Source organism: Callithrix jacchus, chromosome 13, assembly GCF_049354715.1.
Source record: "Callithrix jacchus isolate 240 chromosome 13, calJac240_pri, whole genome shotgun sequence".
Lineage (NCBI taxonomy): Eukaryota > Metazoa > Chordata > Mammalia > Primates > Cebidae > Callithrix > Callithrix jacchus.
This window is the reverse complement of record NC_133514.1, coordinates 57,731,228-57,755,083: the sequence shown is the minus strand read 5'-3', so window position 1 is coordinate 57,755,083 and position 23,856 is coordinate 57,731,228. Positions and strand designations below refer to the sequence as shown.

The 23,856-nt window shown below is 39.1% G+C and overlaps 1 protein-coding gene across 50 annotated transcripts in view; it reads right to left on the bottom strand.

Moving 5' to 3' along the window:
• Positions 1-23,856, bottom strand: part of EPB41L3 (erythrocyte membrane protein band 4.1 like 3) — a 254,915-nt gene that overhangs the window by 71,047 nt on the left and 160,012 nt on the right. For all 50 annotated transcript variants that reach the window (XR_013525734.1, XM_078347791.1, XM_078347793.1 and 47 more), the window contains one exon: positions 15,947-16,144. Coding sequence is in view for 49 of the 50 variants with exons in the window: in XM_078347788.1 (XP_078203914.1) it covers positions 15,947-16,144 (198 nt within the window). In the remaining variant the exon portion in view is untranslated. The remainder of the gene's footprint in view (positions 1-15,946; positions 16,145-23,856) is intronic.

Sequence of the window (23,856 nt, the reverse complement as noted above, 5' to 3'; positions counted from 1 at the left end):
GCCTCACATGGTGACAATCACTACTCAATTTCCTCAAGGGGTCAGGTACTCTCAGTTCATGAGTTGGAACAGGGCAAAAATGGAAAACAGACTCGATGTGGGGAAGAACCCAAAGGTGGAAGGATTTGTCAAAGCTGTCCCCAGTCCCTACTTCAAAGGTTAGTATCCCCCAGAGCTCTGTTATTAAGACTCTTTTCTTCTTACTCATTCACTCACTACCCCTGCACAACCTCATTCACCAACCAGGTTTGAATTAGTGTAAAAGATAATGGCTCCCACAGAGTCTACCAACTTGACCTCTCTTCCAAATGCCAAAAATATATCCAATTGCAATAGTAGATTGCTACTTTCATTGCAATAGAGCTGACTAGTGTCCCTGTTCTATTCTCTTAGCCTCCAATTGCTATTTAGAAGAACATTTTGAAAACATGAATGAGCCTATATAAAGCCCATCAGAAGCACCCATGCCCTACTGGAACAGGCAGAATTCTAAGATGGCTCAGGCTTTCTTGCCTCCCTGGTGCATATGCCTGCACCATCCCTGCAACTGTACTCCTACGATTTCATATTCCAAGCACTTTAAATTTGTTAAGTCTAAGTTAAATTCACTGTCTTCCCCCATAAACTTTTTAGCTTGTATTCTACATCCATTGGTAGTACAACTCTCTACGCAATCACTCAGTCCACAAATCTCAAAGTCATTATCAGTTACTGGCTCTTACCACTACCCATATTCCCCTCATATATCCAGCTGATCAGGCCTGCCCCTTTTCAGGACAATCCTTTAAAATCTACACTCTCCTCTCTACCCCATTGCCAACTGCCTTGCCTCGGTTCTGGTTCTCAGCATCTTCTGCCTGGCTCATCACAATAGAGCTGACTAGTGTCTCTGTTCTATTCCCTTAGCCTCCAATTGCTATTTAATAGAAGAACATTTTAAAAACATGAATGAGCCTACATAAAGCCCCTCAGAAGCACCCAGGCCCTATTGGAACAGGCAGAATTCTAAGATGGCTCAGACTTTCTTGCCTCCCTGGTACATATGCCTGTCCCGTCCCTACTCCTGTGATTAGGTGATGTTGGAGGACACAGTTGACCTTAAGACTGGGACATTAACCATGTGGGTTTGACATAATCACATGAGCCGTTTCAAAGTTTTCTCTGGCTGGTTGCCGATGGGGAGGTCAGAGATTCCTGAGAAGACAAATGGTGAGGAAGGTTCTATGTTGCTTGGGATCCTCATGGCAAGGATCCGGGAGTGAACTCTGTAGCTGAGAGCGGTTCCCAGACAACAGCTAGAAAGACAGTGAGGACTTCAGTTGTACAGCCACGAGGAAATGAATTATGCCAAGAACCCTAAGGAGTATGAAGCTGATCTATTCCTAGCCCAGTGTCTCCATGAGGATGCAGTCAGTAAACAACCTGATTTCTGCTTTCTGAGACCCTGAACACAGGACCAGCTGACACATGCTGCACTCTCGGCCCATGCAAAACATGCTGTTTATCATACGCCCCTATGTGTATGGGGTTCTGTGTTAGGCCACTATGTTTATGGGGTGTTGTTTTGCCCCAAGGGAAAACCAGTACACCAACAGAACAATATTTAACCTTGTGAGCACACTAAACCAATCCTTCCTGATGAGTCCCAAGTCTTCCTTTCCAGCTCATTTCCTGTCTTGAGTGCCTGTGGTATTTCAAACATACTCAATGCTTCCTCTCACATCTCATCTGCCCAAACAATGAAACTGCTAAGCAATGTTACATAAATATCACGCATCTAGTTAGAATTATTCTGGAAATTAAAAAATTAAATTATAGTATGTGAATGCTACTTGATTTTATGTTGCTTTAAACACCTCTAAAGGGATAGTCAGCCAGCATTTTCTAATAATTAATATCTACCTGCCAAAAGGTGACTGGAGCCCTGCTTACCATTTTGCACAATCTGAACCACCATTGAGGAATCTTTACTCCTAAGAAAGTATTTATAGCCAGCTAAAGATCTGTGGTCAGGCTTGCTACACATCAGCTCTGTTGCAAAACCTGGCCTCCAAAAAAGAAAGAAGAATCTATGAAACGTGCCTCAAACAGCTACTCCCAATTTCTTCCGGCAAAAGAGAAAGTTCTCTATGATGGTAGAGGATCTGTCCCAACATGAAAATGAGTGAGTTAGGTCTGTTTCCATCTCTTTCCTTCCTCCCAGCTGCTGCTCTTGAGTCCCTAGTTATTTTTCAAAAACCCAGACTAACACAGAACTCCAAATATGGTAAGAGGCAAAAAAGAATCCTATCCTATACTTACTACAGAAGGGCAAATATAGAATGACCTGAAATTTTAAAGGTACTTGAAATCAAATTCAGTATGAAGAAATCTCTTGAAATGTAGAAGTCAGAGTTATTAAGATAGAAATCAGAAGACTTAGCAGAACTAGAAAGAATGTCCTGTGCCAACTTCCGAAGGGACTAGAGATGAAGAAAAAGAGGGTTGATTTCCTCAGATCCTCTCTTTAACAGACTCTCCCATATTATCTCAGTGAGTTCATTACTGAAGCCAAGGAACACTGTATCTCCTTGCTCACTATAAAATGAGTCTATTCAGGATAAGAGACAAGCACTGAAAGCCACAAGTGGCGTGTGTGTAATTACTTTCAGAACATATTCAGGCTTGTTAAATACCTACTGATTTCTGACACAACAGCAACAGAACCTTAGCTGCATCTTCAAATCTCAGCAGGTTCAAACAGGGCACTGTGAGAAAAAGCAAATTTCCTGCGTTTTCCGGCTCAGCTTCTCAATCCTACCAGCTTCTAGGTAGGTGAGTTTTTAAAAAATCTTAAGCACAATTGTTCCTTCCTATCCTTATTTAATAAAATTGTGCACACTTCCAGAAATGCTAAATGAATGAGTAGCTGATGGGAAAACACTGATACTATTCTTTCCAGGTTAAACAACAAATAAGAAAACAGAAATGAGAAATTGAGAGTCACATTTACATAAAAATTTACTTTCTCTGATTTCAGAAATATTTTTCGGTGTCTTCTATATTATTAGGTGATATAAGCAAATCTCTAGTATGAAGGTTCTGATCCTATTTTCATATTAAAGACCCATCGATCTATAGGGTATTTTATATTTATATTCCTAAAGACAATGGTTTATAGAAGGGAATATATGTTTTATGGGATGGAAATTCCTTAACTTTAAGGAACTTTTCAAATTTGTCAGCCACTGCAGACCCAAAAAAGGTCCCCGGTACCTGCAGATGTAACATTCACTCTCTCTGCTACTCACAGCAACCCTGCGAGCTCCACTTCACAGATAAGAAAACTGAGAACTTCTGGGGATAAATAGCTTTCAAAAGGCAAAGCCAAGATGCCACCCATGCTAATGCTATTAGGATGCACTGCCTCACAAAGTTGAATATTCTTAAGTTCAAAATTCAATTCTTTATGTGGAATGGGAGAACTCTTCTACTGTATTAACAATCCTCCAGTTTCATTTAATTTATGAAATTCCCATAGATACGCAGATATTCAAGTGTTAGGATATCTACTTACGGAGTTTCAAGAACACATTTTTAAAAGCCTGAGGGTGAATGATCATTTTAACTAAAATATTAAATGCCTGATCCATTACTGATGAATGGATTCAAAATAAAATTAGAGTTCAACATTTCTTCTTTTCTGTCTTTAAGAAATCCTAGATATTTTGAGCAGTGCAGAACAAAAACTAACAGGGCAAGTTTCCTTGCAGAAGTTCTCAACTATTTAAGAAAGTATAAATTTGTCAAAGTAAATCTAATTTTTAAATTAATTTAGTATTTTAAGATGATCCTCTCTTTACTGGAATGACTTGTCCTAGATGTTCTCAATATGTCTGATATGGAAACCTTGAGAGATGAGGAGATATAAGAAAAACACAAAACCCCGGAGAAATGATTAGAAATCCTCTTTTCATGTAGCCCCAAATGAAGGTTGTCTTCAAAGCTAAATACACAATTAGCTTTGAAATAAGTGCCCAAACTGGCTGCTATAATTTATTAATTACCAGTAAACATTAGCCACAGCATATGTATTACTACCACCAACAATAAAAAAAGTGGGAAAAAAGAAAAACTATTAAATTTCACTGTGTAACCTTTTGGCAGAGCATTTTCCTCTCTATATTTCATTAACATTTTTTCCATTTCCCATTGAATTATGTAATTGCCATATCCAAGCAGCAAACAACATCGGACTGAAATACAACAATGCCAGATTTTCCCTTATTCCTCCGCTGCAAAAATAGTAAAATCACAAAAGGCATTCCACGTGCATTTTAATATCTTCTTTTAACTTAAAAATGTCTTTTCAAACTATTAGCACCATATTCCTCTTTTGTGATAAAAACAAAGTGTGACCTCTCTCCACATGCCAGTCAGACACTGGGCGGTAAGGCATTTGTGTTAGCCAAATCCTGAAACTAACTACTGCCGCTAAATGCTTCCTGTTCAGACTGCATAGCCAGCGTGTGTGTTAACCCTCTAAAATGTGTATGTGATGTGTGTGGTGTGGTGTGTGAATGCTGCTTCTTAGCAAATATCTCATCATGTCCTATGACAGGGCCTTCAACAGCATACTGTACTGCATTCTTCCGTGAACCTACTTCTATATTTTGTTGGAAATCACACACACAACACGCCACACACATCACATACACATTTTAGAGGGTTGAACTAGACTTTGTGTTCTCCTCCAACTCTAAGAACATGTGTTTTCACCAGATCTTAACTCTGTCGTCAACAAGAGGTCACGGGTGCTGTTGATAAGCCTCAGAATTTGGAGACAAAGTTAAAAAGATACCCCTTTTGAAACAGACCAAAAAAGACATCAAAAACTCAAGTGACTATCCACCATGTAGAAACTTTCCCAGGATATTACCTACCTATGAAAAGATTTCTAATCTTGTGGCTGATGACAGCAGCCTGCTTCCTAAAGTTTCTGAAGGGCCAAGAGTACTTCCACAAAAAGAAAGGCATAAATTGAAATGCTAACTAAGGGAAGATAAGCTATAATCCTGGAAATTATAACCTGCCTTTCATGGGGAAATGCTGTAATTATGAAACTAACTGGCAATTGATCAGGAAAATTGAGAAAGAAACACGAGATGGTGCAACTTGTTTCTCTCCAGAAGGGAAGGTTAGGGTCCTCAGGTTTGATTCACTTTTCCACTTTCAGCTTGATAGTGTGATAACTATAGCATTCGCTTACAATCATTCTATGTGAAGGCAAAGAGCTGTGTCAAGCCTTGAAACTTGTTCCATACACGACTTTGAAGACTTCCTATGTTAAATCTCTCCAGTTATTTTCCTCTTCTGACATAAAAAGCATTGCTCTAAGCTTTATTCTCTACATAGTAGCTCATTTCGAGAATACAATCAGAACCAGAGCTTTAGCAGTCATTTCTAGAAATTAGGTTTAAGAAATCTTAAGGGGATGATATTCTGCTCACTGACTAAACCTGTTTCTCTTGAATAGGATCTGGGCCCCTTTTCTCCTAATTAATCCTCTGCAGACCTAGAGCCAAGCTGCCCTGTTTATTATAAGGGATAACCACTACAGTGTCCAGTGCAGATGCGCTTCAAGGTTTCAAAGCCTTCTAGCCACAAGAAGAGTGAAAGTGAAGAAAACAGGAGAAAGTGAATAGCAGATAAAGACTTTGGTAGCCTCTCTTCCATCTACCTACTCAAAAACTACATATATAATTTAAAAAGTAGAAAAAATTGATTAATTTTGAAGTCAAAAGCCTACAGAATTACAAATACAAGAGGTAATCAAGAACTTAATTTTTTTCAGCTTCATAAACTATTTGTAAAGTAGATCTTTCTCCTTCTGTTTCATTTCTCTTCCTACTGACGGCAAAGGTGGCCTGACTGGAGTGGCCACTGCCATGATGCCAGCTACAGCAGGGAAGGCATGGCCGAGGCTGCACGCTCCACAGATGCAGCAGGAGCCAGGAACAGGTGGGAGCCTCACCTTCCTGGGCACAGTTGCAGCTGCCCAGGTGCAGCTGCGGACTCAGGCATCCCTGTACTCTCAGGGACACAGGAACCCTCCCTGCCCCTGCAGGCTTGGAAGTGCCTGCTCCCACTGCCTGGCCTCTCCCGGCTCCTGGTGCCCACTCCGATTTTGGAGCAAAGTTGTGGCTGAGCCTGGGCTTGTGTCATGACCCAGGCAGGTGTACGTGCACTTTGGGTAGTGCTGACATTCAAGCACCCTGCTGCCTCGACCTTTTCCAGACTCTGGGCACTGACAAGCATGGGAGGGAGGCTGAGGGGGACACAGAGGGCAGCTTGGCACAGGCCTGCAGGTGCCCCTCAGCACGAACATCCTGGACAGCCTGGATGACATGTAGATGGTGGCGGGAGACAGGCAGGTTCGTTGGCAGAAAGGGGTGGGTCCCTGGTGAAGAGACCCTTAAGCCAGGGATAGTCTGAAACATGGGGCCAGGCTGTCAATTCCGGGTGGAGTCCGCAGCCCACTTAGTGATAACTTATGGTGCTTTTTCCAGGCCTTCCATAGCTGCCAGTGGACCAAACAGCATGTACTTCCTCCCTTCTGAAGCCCATAAAAACTAGACTCAGCCAGACTCACAGACTTTGGGACGACCTGCTGGGGACAGGAGTTGCCCACTGCAGTCTCCTCTCCTCTGAGGGCTGCACACTCAACAGGATGACCTGCCTGCACATAGGAGATACCCACTCCAGGATTCCTCTCTGTTGAGAGCTGCACCCACTGGAATAACCTGTCAGTGAAAAAGAGCTACCCACTGAGGCAGGCAGAACATCTGAGGTCAAGAGTTTTGAGACCAGCCTGGTCAAAATGGCAAAACCCCGTCTCTACTAAAAACATACAAAAAATTAGCTGGGTGTGGTGTAATCCCAGTTACTTGGGAGGCTGAGGTAGGAGAATCACCTGAACCTGGGAGGTGGAGGTTGCAATGAGGTGAGATCGTACCATTGTACTCCAGCCTACATGACAGGCAGAGACAGACTCCATCTTAAAAAAAAAAAAAAAAAAAAAAGATAAAGAACTACCCACTTTGGGTCTCCTGAGAGCTGTACTGTCCCTCAATAAAATATCTCTTTGCCCTGCTCCGCATCCAGTTGTCCATGTACCTCATTCTTCCTGTACATGGAACAAGAACTCAGGAACTGCCAAAAAGTGTAACTGAAAAAGCTGAAACACAAACAAGGTTGAAACATGCTGGCCACCTCTATTCCTTGCCACGTTGGGGGTGACAAGAAGGAGAGAAGAGCTGCAGCCCTTCCAGGAGCCCAGACCTAGAGGCTCCCTGAGCCAGGGCTGTGACATCCTCTTTGGGGCTCTGTGGTTTCTGGCATCTCCAAGCTTCCGGGTGCCAGTACATTCCCCATGTCTGGACATGGGTACCCACAGAAGAAGTTGCTTATGGTACAGCTGCAGGCTTGCCCGGAGCTGGTGCCTGTGCCAGTGCCTGGAGCTGTCAGCCCCACCACAGTGGCCAGCATGACCGGCTGTGTGTAGCGGCTGGAACCCGCACTTGCTCACTCATGCACCTCTCAGCACTCCACACCTGGCTTACCCTTGGTAGGCGTGGGATCCGGGCCGGTAGCACAAGCCAAGTGCAGTCTGCCATGTCAAATGGGTGGAATGAGCCCAATGGACCTAAGCAAAGCTCAGGGAAAGGTGCCACCAGCCCCAGAGGCTTCCAGCTAGAAAAAGGATGCCCGAAAGATCCTGTGACACTACTAAATCACAAGTCCATGCTGGAAACAAATACTCGACTTTGGATGGTTCCTTCTGCTGCTGTAGACTTTGCATGTTTTAAAGCTGCAGTGCAGAGACCTCTGGAACAGAGAGCAGGAATTCTGGGTTCTAGCCTTTCTCTGCGTGTCCTTAGACACACTGTTAGCTTCCCTGTGCCTATTTCCTCACCAGTGGACAAGGTTATTTCCAATGCTCCTTCCAGATATAAAATTGTTTGACTTTACAGTGAAGACAATCTCACACATAAGCTTAAGTCTTTGGCTCATTTGGTCTTCAGTGCCTGGAATGTAACAAGCTCCCAAGCAAAAGTTTGTATTAAAGTCCCTGCAAAATGAGTACTGCTCTTTGGCATCTTTTGCACACAATGTGGTAACAGGTTTTATGGATTAAAAATGATCTAAATAAGAAAAATCAACATGCACTAAGACAAATAATAATTAAAACCCAAATGATTCACTCTCTTGTTAAAAAATATTTCAGTGCTTATAATGTACAAATCTATCAATGCATTCTAAAAAATGCAAAGATTTTAATGAAGACTAAATGAGGCAAAAGCTTAAGCTTCAATGTTAAACTGTCTCTGTCATACAGTCAAACAGTTTTATGTCCGGAAGGGACATTGAAAATAACCTTGTCTTTTACCTTGTAGTGAGGAAGTAGGCTCAGAGAAGCTAATGGTATGCCTGATAGAGACTACACATTAAAGGATTTTTGGAAGTTATTTAAGTACAGATCCACCTCTAGAAAGAAGTCTGGTAAAGTGCATTGGTAGCATACAGTAATATACTAGGGTCACAAAGCACCAGATAAACCTGTGCAGATGGGAGGGCACTGTAGCCATCCAAAGAGTTGGCTGAAGTCTACCATGCTGGGAAGACTCTTTTCCTGAGGACGTTAATAAGGGATGCCTTGGACTAAAGTGGGAGAAAAGCTTCCTTTTCTCCCTGAGGTTAGTGCTGAGTGGGGCCTGGACTCTGTGAGTAGAAAGGGTACCATCCTATGGTAGCTGTGAGCTGGTACCTGCCATGCAGGAGCAGAGTAGGTATCTGGCAGGAAGACATTGATCAGGAGCTCTATGACTCCTAGGAATGGCACATGATGCAGCAGGTGTCCTTTCTGTTTTACTGTCTTTCCTTAAAGCCGGAGATCAAGTGTGCTATGGGGAATTAGGGAAAGCTTGCTTTATTTCTGAAGCAGCAGCTGGAAGGGCAGCACTGCCACCTGAGCCCAGGGAAAGGTGTCAGTGGCAATTTTGAGTGTCCAAGTCACCATCTCACAGGACTCTGTGGCATTAAAGCCACACAGAGAGTAAGGAAATTTAAAGAACTTCTTCCACAGCACGTGGGAAAGCTCTTAGGGATCAGGGAAGATTCTGACAGAGGTGAATTTCAAGCAAGTCAACTAGAGATAAAAATATGAAGTATCATCTGAAATATTAGTCACAGAATGGTGAAAACTAGAAAACGTGGAATATTTTCACACTTGGAAGACGGCTTTCAGCATTAAACCAGTAAGTCATGAATATCTACTATGTAAGAAATTAACCATGGTATTGTAACAAAACCAGGTAAGACACTGTCCTCTGAAACAGGCAAGATGACAGAGCAGAGCTTTTACCTGTGAATCCTTCTGCCTGGGTACAGGGAGGGGAAAGTCCATTTCATCACATCAGCAACACAAAGTGGCCATAAAACACACTGGAAGCCTGAAGACTGAAAGGAGTTAGGTTTGCATAAAAAAACAAACCTAGTGCTTTAGCATTACCATGTCAGAATACTCACATTTGGGAAATGAATCCTGTTAGGCCTTCACACAATATGACAACTGGGAGTAAGCAAAAAGAATGCCTGAGCGGATTTTATCTCACATAGAGCATGACCATCGAACCACACAGGCACTCAAGTTCCGAAAGTTACTCAGCTTCCAAAACAGCCTAAGGTATGGTGAAATGGCAGGACTCTTATTGTTTCTATTTCTTGATATACATGCTCATGATTTTAACCTTTATATTGTTTAGGATATTTAGTAGACCTTGTCTACACTCATGATGGATTATTAAAGTTTATTGCTTTTTAAAAATGAAAACCAGGAAAATAAATTTAACAGTTTTAGTAAACCAGGTCTGTTTTAATCAAAGCTTATTAAGGTAAATATCAATACCTTGAGAAGATTTAATGCTTACTATGTAAATGGGATATTGCATGTTAACAGTCCTGTATGTAACTGTTCCTATGGTTGCACAAAAGAGCCATCACACTAGGAAACAAGGTTAATTAATGTCCTTCCATCCTCCAGAGTCCCAGAGGCAGCTTCCTTCAAGCAGGAAATTACTGCTGCTGGATGGGGCCATTTGGTTACAGCACGTGACGGATGGTTTGATATAAGTTCTTCAATTGAGCAGAGATCCATGGAGGAGGGTGGCATGTTTTAGGTTAAATTGGAAACTTACAGAGCTACACAGAATCAAAAGTTGTGTGATTTGTGTGTTTGGTGAATGAACAATATTTGTATTGCTTTAAAACAGTCCTTATATGTATGGCTTACAATTCTTATTTCTTGTAATTGAAGAAAAGCAAAAGGTAACTTTCTAGATTATGGCAATTCTATTTGCTGTCTGGTCAAGCAAGGGGTTGGAAAAGATTTAATCATGTAACCTATAAAAGTTAGAAAGCTAAGATGTTGTATTTGTTCTTTTATAAACAAATCCCAAGAAGTAGGGTACATAAAACAGGGCAAGATTTGCACAATTAATTGAATCACAGGCAAGACAGAATATTAGGCACATTTTTAACAGTCCCTTACTGACCAATAGTTAGAAGGTAACAAAAGCACCTTAGAAACATAGTTCCATACATTTCCTGATCCTCTCTGGTCCCTTACAAGCATCTCTGGATGGTCTCAAACAATGTTTGTTGGAGTCAATTTGACCATTTCTGTACTTACACCAGATTCCAGGCCTATCCTCTAGGGATCTAAATTGTCCTCAGTCACAGAGCCCATTCCACCATAGGTCTCTAAATAAGGCCTAAGTAACCTGGGGGCAGCCAGATTTTTATGTGTTATGGCTACACTTAAATTGCTCTCATTGATTTGCCCCAAGCTGGAGGCAAATCTCTTTCCAGTGTGGCCCATTCACTGGCATGTTTCCCTAGAATTATTAGCCCAGCATTCTTGTACCTGGGTCCTATCAGCAGTAAATTGCCCTCATTATTGAATTGGCAATATTTAGGGGCTAAGTAAACTGACTTTCACATGGGGAGAGAAACATGGCAGGGCCCTTTGAGTAACACCTGTAGGTAAGCCATCTACCACTCTTACAGTAACGCTCTGGACAACTCTGGAAAATACCACCATGTGGACTCCACCAGGGCTTCTTACGGGAAACAAACCAAATTGCACCATACAATGACTTAAACATTTGATGGATGCAGCAGCAAACCTATCTTATGAAATATGGACTGAAATTTGAGATCAAGCTTGACTTATTTTCCTAAAACAAAATCAGACTAGATTAGAATGGTGCCCAAACAGAAAAAGCAAAGTCCTAATTGGATAGTCACTAGGAATATGTTGTACACTGATCAGTCAGATTACAATCAGTCTGCCGAACATGGAAGCAACAGAATGAAAATAAATGGGGTGAGTGAGAGGACCATTACTTCCAATGCATGGGCTTGAGGTATTTTTATTTATTTTCTCTTCTAAAATTCATGTTTGAAAAATAAACATAAACAACAATAACAAACTGGCTGAATAAAAACAAATTGTTTGCATTCTCTAAAAGTAAAATAAAATAAGAAGAGAATCACAAAGTGATTTTGTTAGCATGCATGAAAATCTGGCAGAGGATAAATATTTCCCAAACATATGTATCCAGCTTGCTATAAGATCTTTTCTTATATTTTAAATAATCAAGACCAAGTTTGAAAAAAAAATAGTGAGAAAAAAGTCTCTCAAATGGAAAAGCACCGAATGCTACAATGAACTAAGCCTATTGCTAGAAGAAAGTTCAAGAAAGCTAGCATGATCTGGAAAGGCTAGCATCGAAACATGGGTGGGGAAATGTTGGGGATCAAACAGGCAGTAAGTGTTCAGTCTCTACTCTCAGACAACTACTCCTTCTATCTTGCTTTCTGGATCACTGGTTCTCTCCCACGATAGCCGTGTGTGTGTGTGTGTGTGTGTGTTTTGCCAGGGGGTCCTTTGCAGGGGACTATAAATTCTCATGTTACCATGATGGCAGAGTTGAGTCTTAATGATTTTAAGTTGAAGTGATGAAGGGATTCAATATGTCATGGAGAAAAATATCAGAATTTTATGAAAATAAAATGCTAAAATGCTCTTTCTGATGTCTTGTTAAATGCAAAAAATGTTTCATCTGTTATATTGCCTTCATTCTTAATTCATCTATAATTACATGTACTGGACACAGAGATTAGAGAAACAATTCTGCCTCTTTCAGTCAGGTTTCTGTGTGTGTGTGTATATCTGTTCTGTCCATGAGTAGTAGTAGGAAGGGGCATTGGATGTGATCTGGTCTGAGACAGCATCTGAGGAACCAGTGGCTTCCATAATCACACCTACAGTTTCTGTGAGAACCCTCCCATGGCAGTGCATACATCATCACAAGGTTGACAGCAATCATTCAAGACATTATTTTCCTGTTAATTTACAATCTGACTTCCTATAACTTCTACCTTAGTTTTGATTTTTATATATAAAAGGTACGATAACCCTTCAGTCACCACCTTTCCAAGTAACTGAGAAAAGCTTTCCCATCCTCTATGAATCTTATTTTTTCCATATTTAACACATCCTATTTCTCTAATCATTCCTCATATGAAGCCTACCAGATTATTCGCCATCCTATAATTCTCAGCTGAATAAGTTCAAGTCAAAGTCCATTGTTCATATTATCATTATTAAACAGGCTCCACTTATTAAGAATATGCCATATCCCAGAAAGTGTTCAAATAAATTATTTGCTTTAATCTTCCCAACAACACCTTTCAAAGCCAGTATTTTCATCCTCATCTTTGTGGTGAGAAAACCTAGGCTCAGAAACTTTAAGGAAGTTCCTCGAAACCACATGGGTTACCATTAGCCACCCCCGGTCTGGTAGCTTCAGAGCATTTATCAAATGTGATTGAAACACAGCCCTGCAGGCAGTATCTGTGCAACGCAGGGAACAGGATGGCTCGCTGCCGTCTGCAAACCGAACACTACACTTCCACAGAAACAGCCTGTGATTACAAAATGGTTTTGACAACTGTATCACACTGCTGGCTCATGATGAGTTTGTGATGAACTTAAGCCAAAAGAGGAGTTTTACCCAAATTGTTACCAAGTCTGAATGCCCCTCTCACATACACATTTCTATTTTGTACTTAATCTCATTTATCAGAGTAAAGTTTAAATGTTAGCTTTCCTGCTTTGCTTCAGTGTCCCACACTGTCCATTTCATAATAAAACTGGATTCTCACACTTGGGGCATTAATCTCTTTAAATAAGCAATACAGGCTTTAAAGCTCTATATTGCTTAAAAAATACTTGTTCAGCTGTGTTTCTGTGCCTTCACCCAAGTCTTTGATACACACTCAATTTCAAGAAGAGCCAGCACGGAAGCTCACCTTTCCTGGGCAATGCTTTTCCTTCTCTGATTACCTAGAATGCTCTGTGTATAGCTCACCAGGCAAGCTTTACTTTCCATTGTTTATATCAAAACACAAGAAATACTGTCACATGCTTTTCCTCTTTTTTTGAGATGGAGTCTTGCTCTGTCACCAGGCTGGAGTGCAGTGGTGCGATCTCAGCTGACTGCAACCTCCGACTCCCAGGTGCAAGCAATTCTCCTGCCTCAGTCTCCCAAGTACCTGGGATTACAGGTGTGTACCACCACTTCCGGCTAACTTTGGTATTTTTGGTAGATATGGGGTTTCACCATGTTGGCCAGGATGGTCTTGATCTCCTGACCTTGTGATCTGCCTGTCTGGGCCTCCCAAAGTGCTGGGTTTACAGGTGTGAGCCACCACGCCTGGGGTAACATGCTTTTTCAACTAGCACCTCATTGCCTCCTTGAGAATCTCTTACTTTATCTCCATCTTCTTCACAAAGATGTCAGTCAGAAACATATATTTTCTAATATCAATGTCTGTGGTGAAACTGAAAACATTCTACTGGCAAAAGTTTTTACATCCCAGAAAAACGTTACTCTTAAGAATCTGTCAAATGTATAAAAATAGTTTATCGTAAAGAAAAATAACTGGCCAAGTTTGCTGTGCCACTCAAAATGTTCACAGTGGCATTAAAAGAAAGGTAATTATAAAATTAAAATTTTGTAACCCCAGTGATTATCTATAATGAATCTGAAGCACAGATACAAATTAAATTTGACAAAATGTTCAACACCGCTGGTACCTTAGTCAGCCCTAAGGCATTATCCTCTCTAAGTGAAACACCATAAACTTTCTTTCTTCTAGGCTCTCCTTAGAAGACTCTGATAGCCAGAACTCAAAGACTGCTAGTTTACCCTGTTCATTCCATTACATAAATGCAATCAATAGAAAGACTCTCCTCAAAGTTAAGAGGAAAAGTATCTCGACTTAGAACAATTTTTCTAGAAAATGTATCTACATTGAAAAAATATAGTATCTCTCAAGGTTACAAAAGTCCTGTAGGTTTCAGAGTAAAACTCAGCTAGAAGTATATTACTGGAGCTGCCTGTTTCCAGAATTCACATCTAGATGAGTAATTGGACACGTTGGTCTAAGAAATGAAATAAAATCAAAGCCAGAAAAAGGGAAGAAAGAGTTTTTTCCATGGTCCTCGGGGATTCCTGTGGTGGCCCATCAATGTTTACAAGAATACAGCATGACTAAATTTTCTATAAATTGGTATAACAGACTAAATAATGGTGGATGTAAGACTTCATTTTCAAAAAACATAGATCTTTTTCTATGTTCCTGAAATCTGTAAAAATTTAGTAACCTACTTCTCATCCCCATCCTAAATGAATTCAACATGAAATGGATCTGAGTCTTCTGTTACAAGAAAAACATTAGGTGCATGAGTGTATTACACAAAATATAACAGGAATGATATGGGGGTTGGGGGACAGAGGAAGCAGAGTAAATGGGAACATGGGAAATAGGGTGGGCTTAGTATTAGCTGGCATGAGGAACAAGGAAGAGAAATATGTAAGGACACACACGTGTGCACTGACTGTGCTGCCTGGGACAGTCTTGGCACAAGCCTGAGGAAGGGTTGGACTGTGAAAGCACATGGTGGGAGGGGCTGGCTTGGAGAAGTGTGATACCCTCCCTTCTTTATGACAAGGGCAGGAGCTGAAGGCAGGAAGAATGAGCTCTTTGAATGAAGACATCGCATCTGAAATAGAATCATCTTGCTAAAAGTGCAAGCCACTCCCTCTTGGTGTACACACAGACATGCTCCTAGAGCCTGCATTCATGCCCTGTTTGAATTTTCCCTGATACTCAGAGAACTCAACAATCAGCCATCTCTGCAGCTCCAGACAGGTTGTGTTCTCATCTGCTAATTTGGTCTTGACAAACATCTCTGACAAAAGGCACTCAACTGCCCTTTCTCTGAGAGGAATGTTTTCTTTACCAAGAAGAACAAAAAGTATACCCTTTTCAACTAAAGCTGCAATGCCCACCATAATGTGCATTTTAAAAATTACTCATTCTCTGAGCAAGAAAAGGTCATGGACATTTTCAAATTATCCCACCATCCCTACGTACAGAATTTGTAAGTTTTCTACCAAGTAACAAGTGACTTGGGCATACATTATGCAAAAAAGATAAAATTCATGTAAATAATAGCTCACCGCCAGGATATTAAAGAAAAATCTATTTTTAAAGTCTTCAAAATTTTTTTTGTTCCTACCATATTGTTGAAGATTTTATCTTTTAAAAAATATAAGACCACATTTTACTTTTGGTTGTAACATTTTGGGACATTGTACATATTTTTAAGAATCTGATCCCCTGTTAGAGACTTGGGTATAATTTTATATTTAGAGACTGGGCTCGAGTAATTTTCCAGAGTTCTAGAAAAACAAAGAGGCATCTTGTATATTTTACACCAACATTGCCCAGCTTTCAATATCTAGGACAAAAATGTCTTAAGACACACACTTACCTCTACATCACAGGTATATTCTGAGCCATCTAGAAGTATCACTTTGCACTGCATGCTTTTAGGCTTTTTGACAATCTTTAATGGAGACCGAGATAGTTTACTGCTAGATGATTTCTGAGAAAGTTTATCCTCTTCTAATTGCTGATATTCAAGCTGTTTTGCAGCTCTGGAAGCAGATTCCTGTTCCTTGTCAGTGACCTGTGAAGAGCAAACAATCAACAGTTTTCATTGCAAGATGGGAAATAAATGTTGCATTGCTCATGCAATAGCACAAAGCTGCTTTCTATTTCACAGAGGAGAGAAACTGAATTAGGCTATTAGGAACAGACATAAATATACAGATACTTATAATATTTGCCTAAATGCTGTTTGCCATTTAAATGTATCAATAAGGCCTTAGTTCATTTTAATTCCAGGATTTATTTTAGAAGTACTGAGTTAGCAAATGCTATCAAAATTTCAACAAGCCAACAATGAGTAAGTGATTCTTGACTTTTTAAAAAGCATTGGATAGTATAGGTCTCTAAAACATACTGTTTAGATTTCATCTTAAATGTTCTATTTTCTTAATTCACTAGATCCTTCTATACCCCATGACATGTTATATAACTCTCTCATCCATACAGATACAAGATATCTGATAAACTCTAATGTCTGGAGACCTTCAAGTATTAATCTTTCCAGTAACTATACAACTGTTAAAATATTTGATTTAGCTCTCAATCAATTCAATGAAGTCAGCAGAACTGAAATTCACCACAAGTAATCCCTATGTCTGCTTCCCTTCACTGTAATGAGCCACTGTAAGAACATATCAAATCTGTCCCAATAGCTTTAATCTGCTTTCAAACCACAACAGACTAGTCCAGGCTGGATATAAAACTGCAGAGTACATCTTAAGTAACAGTAATATTCTCCCATAAACCAATCCCTTTGGAAATGTGCACACAGATCTTCAACTATTCTCTCTGTACATCCATCTTCTATCTATTAAATGACCATCAATGGTAGTACTGCAAATTCAATCCTCGGGCTATGCCACCGCTGCTCCTAGTCTGCAAACATGTGCAGAAAGTCCAAAGAAAGATATGCACCAAAATTCTGCTTAGGGCTTTGAAATAAGCATGAAATTTTCTCTCCCGTGAGTATATTATCAGCCTGTTGCTAAAAATTCACGGGCTTGAAAAGACGGTATTGAGGGTTTATCATTTTAACTTTTCTATTAGCCTCTACTATTTTACAACACTAAATATAATTGCAAAGGTATTTGGGTATATTTATTTTGGATTTTAGGTATAGATTTCTGCTTTATCTTCATTTTCTATCTTGTTTTCCATCCAAAAGATTGCTAACACAGTCCTCTCCTTCAATCCTATCTTGCCCAGGATTTCAAGGCAAAGTCTTGAGAACATCTTAAGAACTGAAAGAGACCAGTCTGCTGAGCTTATAAAAACAAAGCAACAAAAAATGGAATGATCAATCCTAAAGGCCAAAATAGTTGAAAAAGCAAGTCTTAGCTTAAAAAAGTAAATAAACTAAAGAAAACATGCTTTGGCAACTCAATCCTACTTTTTTAACCAATGTCTTTCCTATAGCAAAGCATTAAAACAGTAAGTGCAAGATAATCATAAGATCGTCATTAATTTTGCCCATGAGGTAATTTACAGAAAAGTTTGGTAACCTCGGTATTGTATATCAACAATAACACATTTCTTAAGCGCTTTATAACTTACACAAATTTTGTACATTTAAGTTTTATTTTATCTCTTCATAGGCAAAGGACATTAGAAACTATTAGTACATATTTATTTAAATTTTACCTGAAACCAACTTTTTCTGTGTAGCAAGAAAGATAAATTTCACTTTACCTCTTCTAAAATAAAAACATCTGTATGAGAATAAGCTTTCTGGGTTACTTTAAATGGCAATCCCAGAGGCATCTTAAGCCATCAACATTCAAAAGCTAGGCATTGTTTCTGGGAACACTGGAAACATAAACCCATCATTGAGACCCTTACATACACTTTTTTTTTAAACTTTAAGGTAGACTAAGTCCCTCAAATGAAATGTCAATCATAGTCATATGAGTTCTAATTTTAAATACTGGATTTTAGCAAATCCTCAATCTCATTTAATCCATAGCTCTATGGTATGGGTTTTATTACCCTTATGTGCATATAAGGAGAGAGAGACACAGGGAGCCTAAGAAAGTTTCTCGAGGCATAAATTCAATGGATTTGAATGGAATTCAAATCCAGCCAAACCCACATTTTAATCACCACTATGTACCAAAATGTGCTTCATTTTACCTCCAACAGTTAGCTTCCTAGCATGAATCAAAGAATTTTGTGAAAGAATCTTAGAAATAATCTTTTTTGAACTCTTCATTTTGTAGATGAAGCTGAGGCTTGGGAACTTGCATGAGTTCTCTGAGGATGGGAAAATAATGACTGGAAGAGACAGGACTCTGAGGTCTCTGTCTTTTGAAGCAGCCAGTCATTTTTCCCTCTTATTGTCATTTTTCTTGTTTTGTATCTGACTACAGATGATAAAGAAAGTATATTTAATCAGGTCTACATGTAAACAGTCATACTTTTCTACAATTATCTCCCATTTTCATATTATTTCATTTCAGAGTAAAAATATGAACGAAAAACAAAACATTTAGTTTGGTAATTTTAAATGTTTGAAGATTACAAAAACAAAATAAAAAGAAAGCCAAATACTACCATCATTTCCTCCACAAAAAGAAAACCATGATGGTTACAAGAGTTCCTTAGGCTTGCTTGTCTTCTAATCTAGAATGGGATCTCCCCCTTTCCATCACAATGCATCTGAGATCAGACAGAGCAGTTATTTATAGATGGAAAATAATTGCTACTATTAATATTGTTTAAAGCAGAACTTGCAACTTTCAATTTAAAATGGTTACACAGAACCAGCTGGTTTCCTTCCTCCCATCCCTCCACAGAAAACCTAAAACAAATATCCAGCACCAAGATATTCACCAGCAACAACCCAGAACTCATATATGAGGACAAGATAGATCCTGGAGCCACAAAGAAATGGAAAACATCCATGCAGACGGTAGAAGAATTGGACTTCCACAGTCATGATGTCCCTCCCTCTGATTCTGCACAGCAATAAACGTGCAGAAAATCTTCCCCCAACTTGTAGAAAAGTGAGACTGGAAAAGTGAGACTGAGGTGGCCAACCAGGTTTCCCACCTTCTTGAGCTTCCTTGGAGACCGGTCCTTGCCTTAACCCATGGGAAAGAAGTGATGTGACTGTCTGAAGGAAGAAATATACCTCAGGACAGGTAGAGACAAACTGGGTGGGACCACCAGCCTCAATCCTGGACACTCTGCTCTGTAACTTGGCCAAAGGAGATGCCGAATCCGAGTGGCTGTTCAGCAGCACCACGCTGGAGGAAGGCACATTCTACAGATGCCCTGGGCACAAATTCCTAGTTAGCCATCCCACATTGCCAGGATAATCCCTTCGGGACTTCCTTCATTCAGAACAAGCAGCACTCCTATCACTTACTAGAGCCAAGGTAAACCTGGGCTTAAAGACCACCTAGGGACAAAGAGGTGGCAGAGGCCTAGCAGTAAAAAAGTGTCTAAGCAAACATAACCAATAAAAAAACAAAACAAGCCAGACAGAGAAAACTGGAATTAAAAACTAATCCTTGCATAAAAATCACAGACACCTACCCACAAGAAACAATAGCAAACAAAAAACTATGACCTCACCAAAAAGACAAAGTGAAAATCCAGTGACAATCCCTTACAAGATGGTGATTTGTCAGCTAAGAATTCAAAACAACAGTTTTAAGAAAACTCATGAGCTTCAAGATGAAAATGAAAAGCAATTTGGATATTTATTAGATAAATCTGATAAAGAGATTGAAATACTTAAAAAAAAAATCAAAGAGAAATCTCAGAAATACATTTGGTAAACTGAAGAACTCATTAGAGGCTCTTAGCAGAATGAACCAAGCAGAGGAAAGATTCAGTGAGCTCAAAGAGCAGCTATTTGAAAAGAAACAGAGAAAAAAGGAAAAAGAGCAAAAAGGAACAAAGACTGCATACAAGATATAGAAAATCACCTCAAAAGATCAAACCTTAGAATTACTGGTATTCAAGAGGCAGCTGAGCAAGAGCAAGGGGTAGAAAGCATATTCAAAGAAATAATCACAGAAAACTTTCCAAAACTTGAGAAAGATTCAGTTACAGGAAAGTCTGAGAACATCACACAGATTCAACCTAAATATGAATACTACAAGGCAATAAATTCTCAAAGTTCAAGGACAAAGAGGGGATCCTAAAAGTAGCAAGAGAAAAAGAAACAAATAATAAAGGAGCTCCAATTTGCCTGGTAACAGACTTCTCAACTGAAACCCCACAGAGTGGAGTAACATTTTTAAAGTGCTCAAAGAAAAAAAACTGTCATCTAAGAATACTGCAACCAGCAAAATTATCATTCAAATGCAAAGGAGAGATCAAATCCTTCCCAAAAGCAGAGAGAATTCACCACCACCAGACCCATCCTAAAAGAAATGCTAGAGTTCTTCAATCTGAAAGAAAAAAACCACTAATGTACAAAAAATAAAAATAATGTATCAAACCCAGTGGTAAAATGTATCAAACCCAGTGGTAAAATCAAGTATATGGATAAATCCAATATTCTATTACTGTACTTACTGTACTTGCGGTGTACAATGTACTACTTCTACTACTACAAACATCATAACTCTAGTATGAAGCGCAAAAGACAACCTATCAAAAACAATATGTAAAGCAACCTGTTAAGAGATAGGTAATACTAAAATATGCAAACTTAGAAAACTAAGTCAAAATGTGATTGGGGTGGAGGTAAAGTGTATGTGTGTGTGTGTGTGTGTGTGTGTGTGTGTGTGTGTTTTAAATTTGTGATCTAAGATAAGCTGTCATTTGTTTAAAATAACTTGTTATGTCTGTAAGATGTTTTTGGTAAGCCTCATGGTAACCACAACACAAAAACCTATAATAGATCCACTAAAAATAAAAAGCAACACATTAAACCACACTACCAGAGAAAATCATGTAGCCAAAAAAGAAGACCATGTAAAAAAGAACAAGAGGAATCTCAATCAGAAACAGGCAGCAAAACAGCAATAACAGACTTATTAGTCCTTATCAATAACTCTGAATGTAAATGGTCTCCATTCTCCAATTAAAAAGCATAAAGTGGGTAAACGGCATAAAACAAGATCCAACTATATGTTACCTTCAAGAAATTCACCTCCCCCACATAGACTGAAAGTAAAAAGGTGGAAAAAGACATTCCCTACAACTAGAAGCCAAAAAGGAGCAGATGTAGCTGTACTTACATAAGAGAGACTACAAATCTAAAACTAAAATGAGAAAAAGCAGGTCACTACATAATGATAGAGGGCACAATTCAGCAAGAGGATACAACAATTATAAATATCTATGCACCTAACACCAGAGTTCCCAAGTGTATAAAACATTCGCAAATCTAAAGGGAGAAACAGACTGCAGAACAATAATGGTAGGGGACTTCAACACTCCACTCTCAATAACGGACAGATCATCCAGACAGAAAATCAACAAAGAAACAGTGAAGTTAAACTACACACTAGATCTAACAGGCCTAACCAACATTTACACAGCATTTCACCTAACTGGGGCAGAGTACATTCTTTTCATCAGCACATGGAACATTGTTCAGAACAGACCATATGTTAGGATGTTAGGCTATAAAACAGTCTGAACAAACTAAACAAACAAACAAACAAAACCAGAAATAAAAATCCTATCAAGTATCTTTCCTGATCACAATGGAATAAAACTAGAAATCAGTAAGAGGAACCTCAGAAAATACACAAACACATGGAAACTGAACAACATGCTCTGAATGACCAAAGATAAGTCAGTGAGGAAACTAAGAAGTAAATTTTAAAAAATTCTTGAAACACAAATGGAAATACAAGATACAAAATCTGTGGGATATAACAAAAGCAATACTAAGAGGGAAGTTGAGAGTAATAAATGTCTATATCAAAAAAGTAGAAAGGCTTCAAATAAATAGCTCAATGAAACAATTCAAGGAACTAAAAAGGCAGGAATGAGCCAAACCTAAAATGAGGAAAAGAAATAATGATGATCAGAACAGAAATAAATGAAATTGAGACCAAAAATAAAAAATATAGAAGATCAATAAAACAACAAGTTGGTTTTTTGAAAAGATAAGCAAAATCTATAAACCTTCAGCTAGACTAAGAAAAAGAGAGAAGACCCAAATAAATAAAATCAGACATGAAAAAGGAGACATAGCAATTGGGAAATAAGAAGTATGAAGAATCATTAAAGACTATTAGGAAAAACTATATGGCAACGGATTGGAAAACCCAGAAGAAATGGATAAATTTCTAGACACATACAACCCACCAAGATTGAACTGTGCGGAAACAGAACACCTCAACAAAATAGCCATGAGTAACGAGATCAAAGCTATAATTAAAAAGTCTATCGGCCAGGAAGGGTGGCTCATGCCTATAATCCCAGCACTTTGGGAGGCTGAAGTGGGCAGATTGCCTGAGCTCAGGAGTTTGAGATCAGCCAGGGCAACACAGTGAAATCCCGTCTCTACCAAAATACAAAAAATCAGCTGGGCTGGCAGCGTGTATCTGTAGTCCCAGCTGCTTGGGAGGCTGAGGCAGAAGAATTGGAACCAGGGAGGCGGAGGCTGCAGTGAGCTGAGATCGCACCACTGCACTCCAGCCTGGGCGACAAAGCCAGATACCATCTCAAAAAAAAACGTCTTCTATCAACAAAAGCCCAGGACCTGAAGGCCTCATTGTTGAATACTATCAAATATGTAAAGAAAACTATACTAATCCTACTTAAACTCTTCATAAAAAAAAAAAAAAAAACAAGAACGAAAAAAAAAACTGAAGAGGAGGGAATACTTCCAAACTCATGTTACAAGGCCAGTATTACCCTGATACCAAAACTGATGAATACTGATGCAAAAATCCTCAATGAAACAGTAGCAAACCAAATTCAACAACACATTAAAATGGGGACTGAAAAGATCATTCATCATGATCAAATGCTATTCATCCCAGGGATGCAGATGGTTCAACATACATAAATCAATAAACACGATACAACATATTAACAGAATCAAGAAAAATAACCATATGATTATTTCAATAGATGCCAAAAAAGCATTTGATAAAATTCAACATGCCTTTATGATTAAAAATCCTTATCAAAATCAGTATAGAAGGAACATACCTCAAAATAATACATGCCATATATGAAAAACCCACAGCTAGCATTGTACTGAATTGTGAAAAACTGAAGGCCTTTCCTTTAAGGAGAAGAACAAGTAAAGGATGCTGACTTTAAGTATTATACAACTTAATACTGGAAGTGCTGGCCGGGGCAATTGGGCAAAAGAAAGAAATTAAGGGCATCTGAATTGAAAAGGAAGAAGTCAAATTAGCCTTGCTAACAGATGACATGATCTTATACCTAGAAAAACCTAAAGACTCCACCAAAAAACTGTGAGAACTGACAGATGAATTCAGTGAAATTGCAGAATGTTTCAACATACAACAATCAGTGGTGTTTAAATTTGCCAATAGTGACTATCTGAAAAAGAACTCAAGAAGCAATCTCATTTACAATAGCTACAAAATAGAAAATAACTAGGCAGCAATCTAACCAAAGAAGTGACAGAGCTATGTAAGGAAAATTATGAAACTCTGATGAAAGAAAGTGAAGAGAACACAACAAGTAGAAAGATATTCCATGCTCATGGATTAGAAGACTTAATACTGTTGAAATGGATATACTACCCAAAGCAATTTACAAATTCAATGGAGCAAAGTCCTC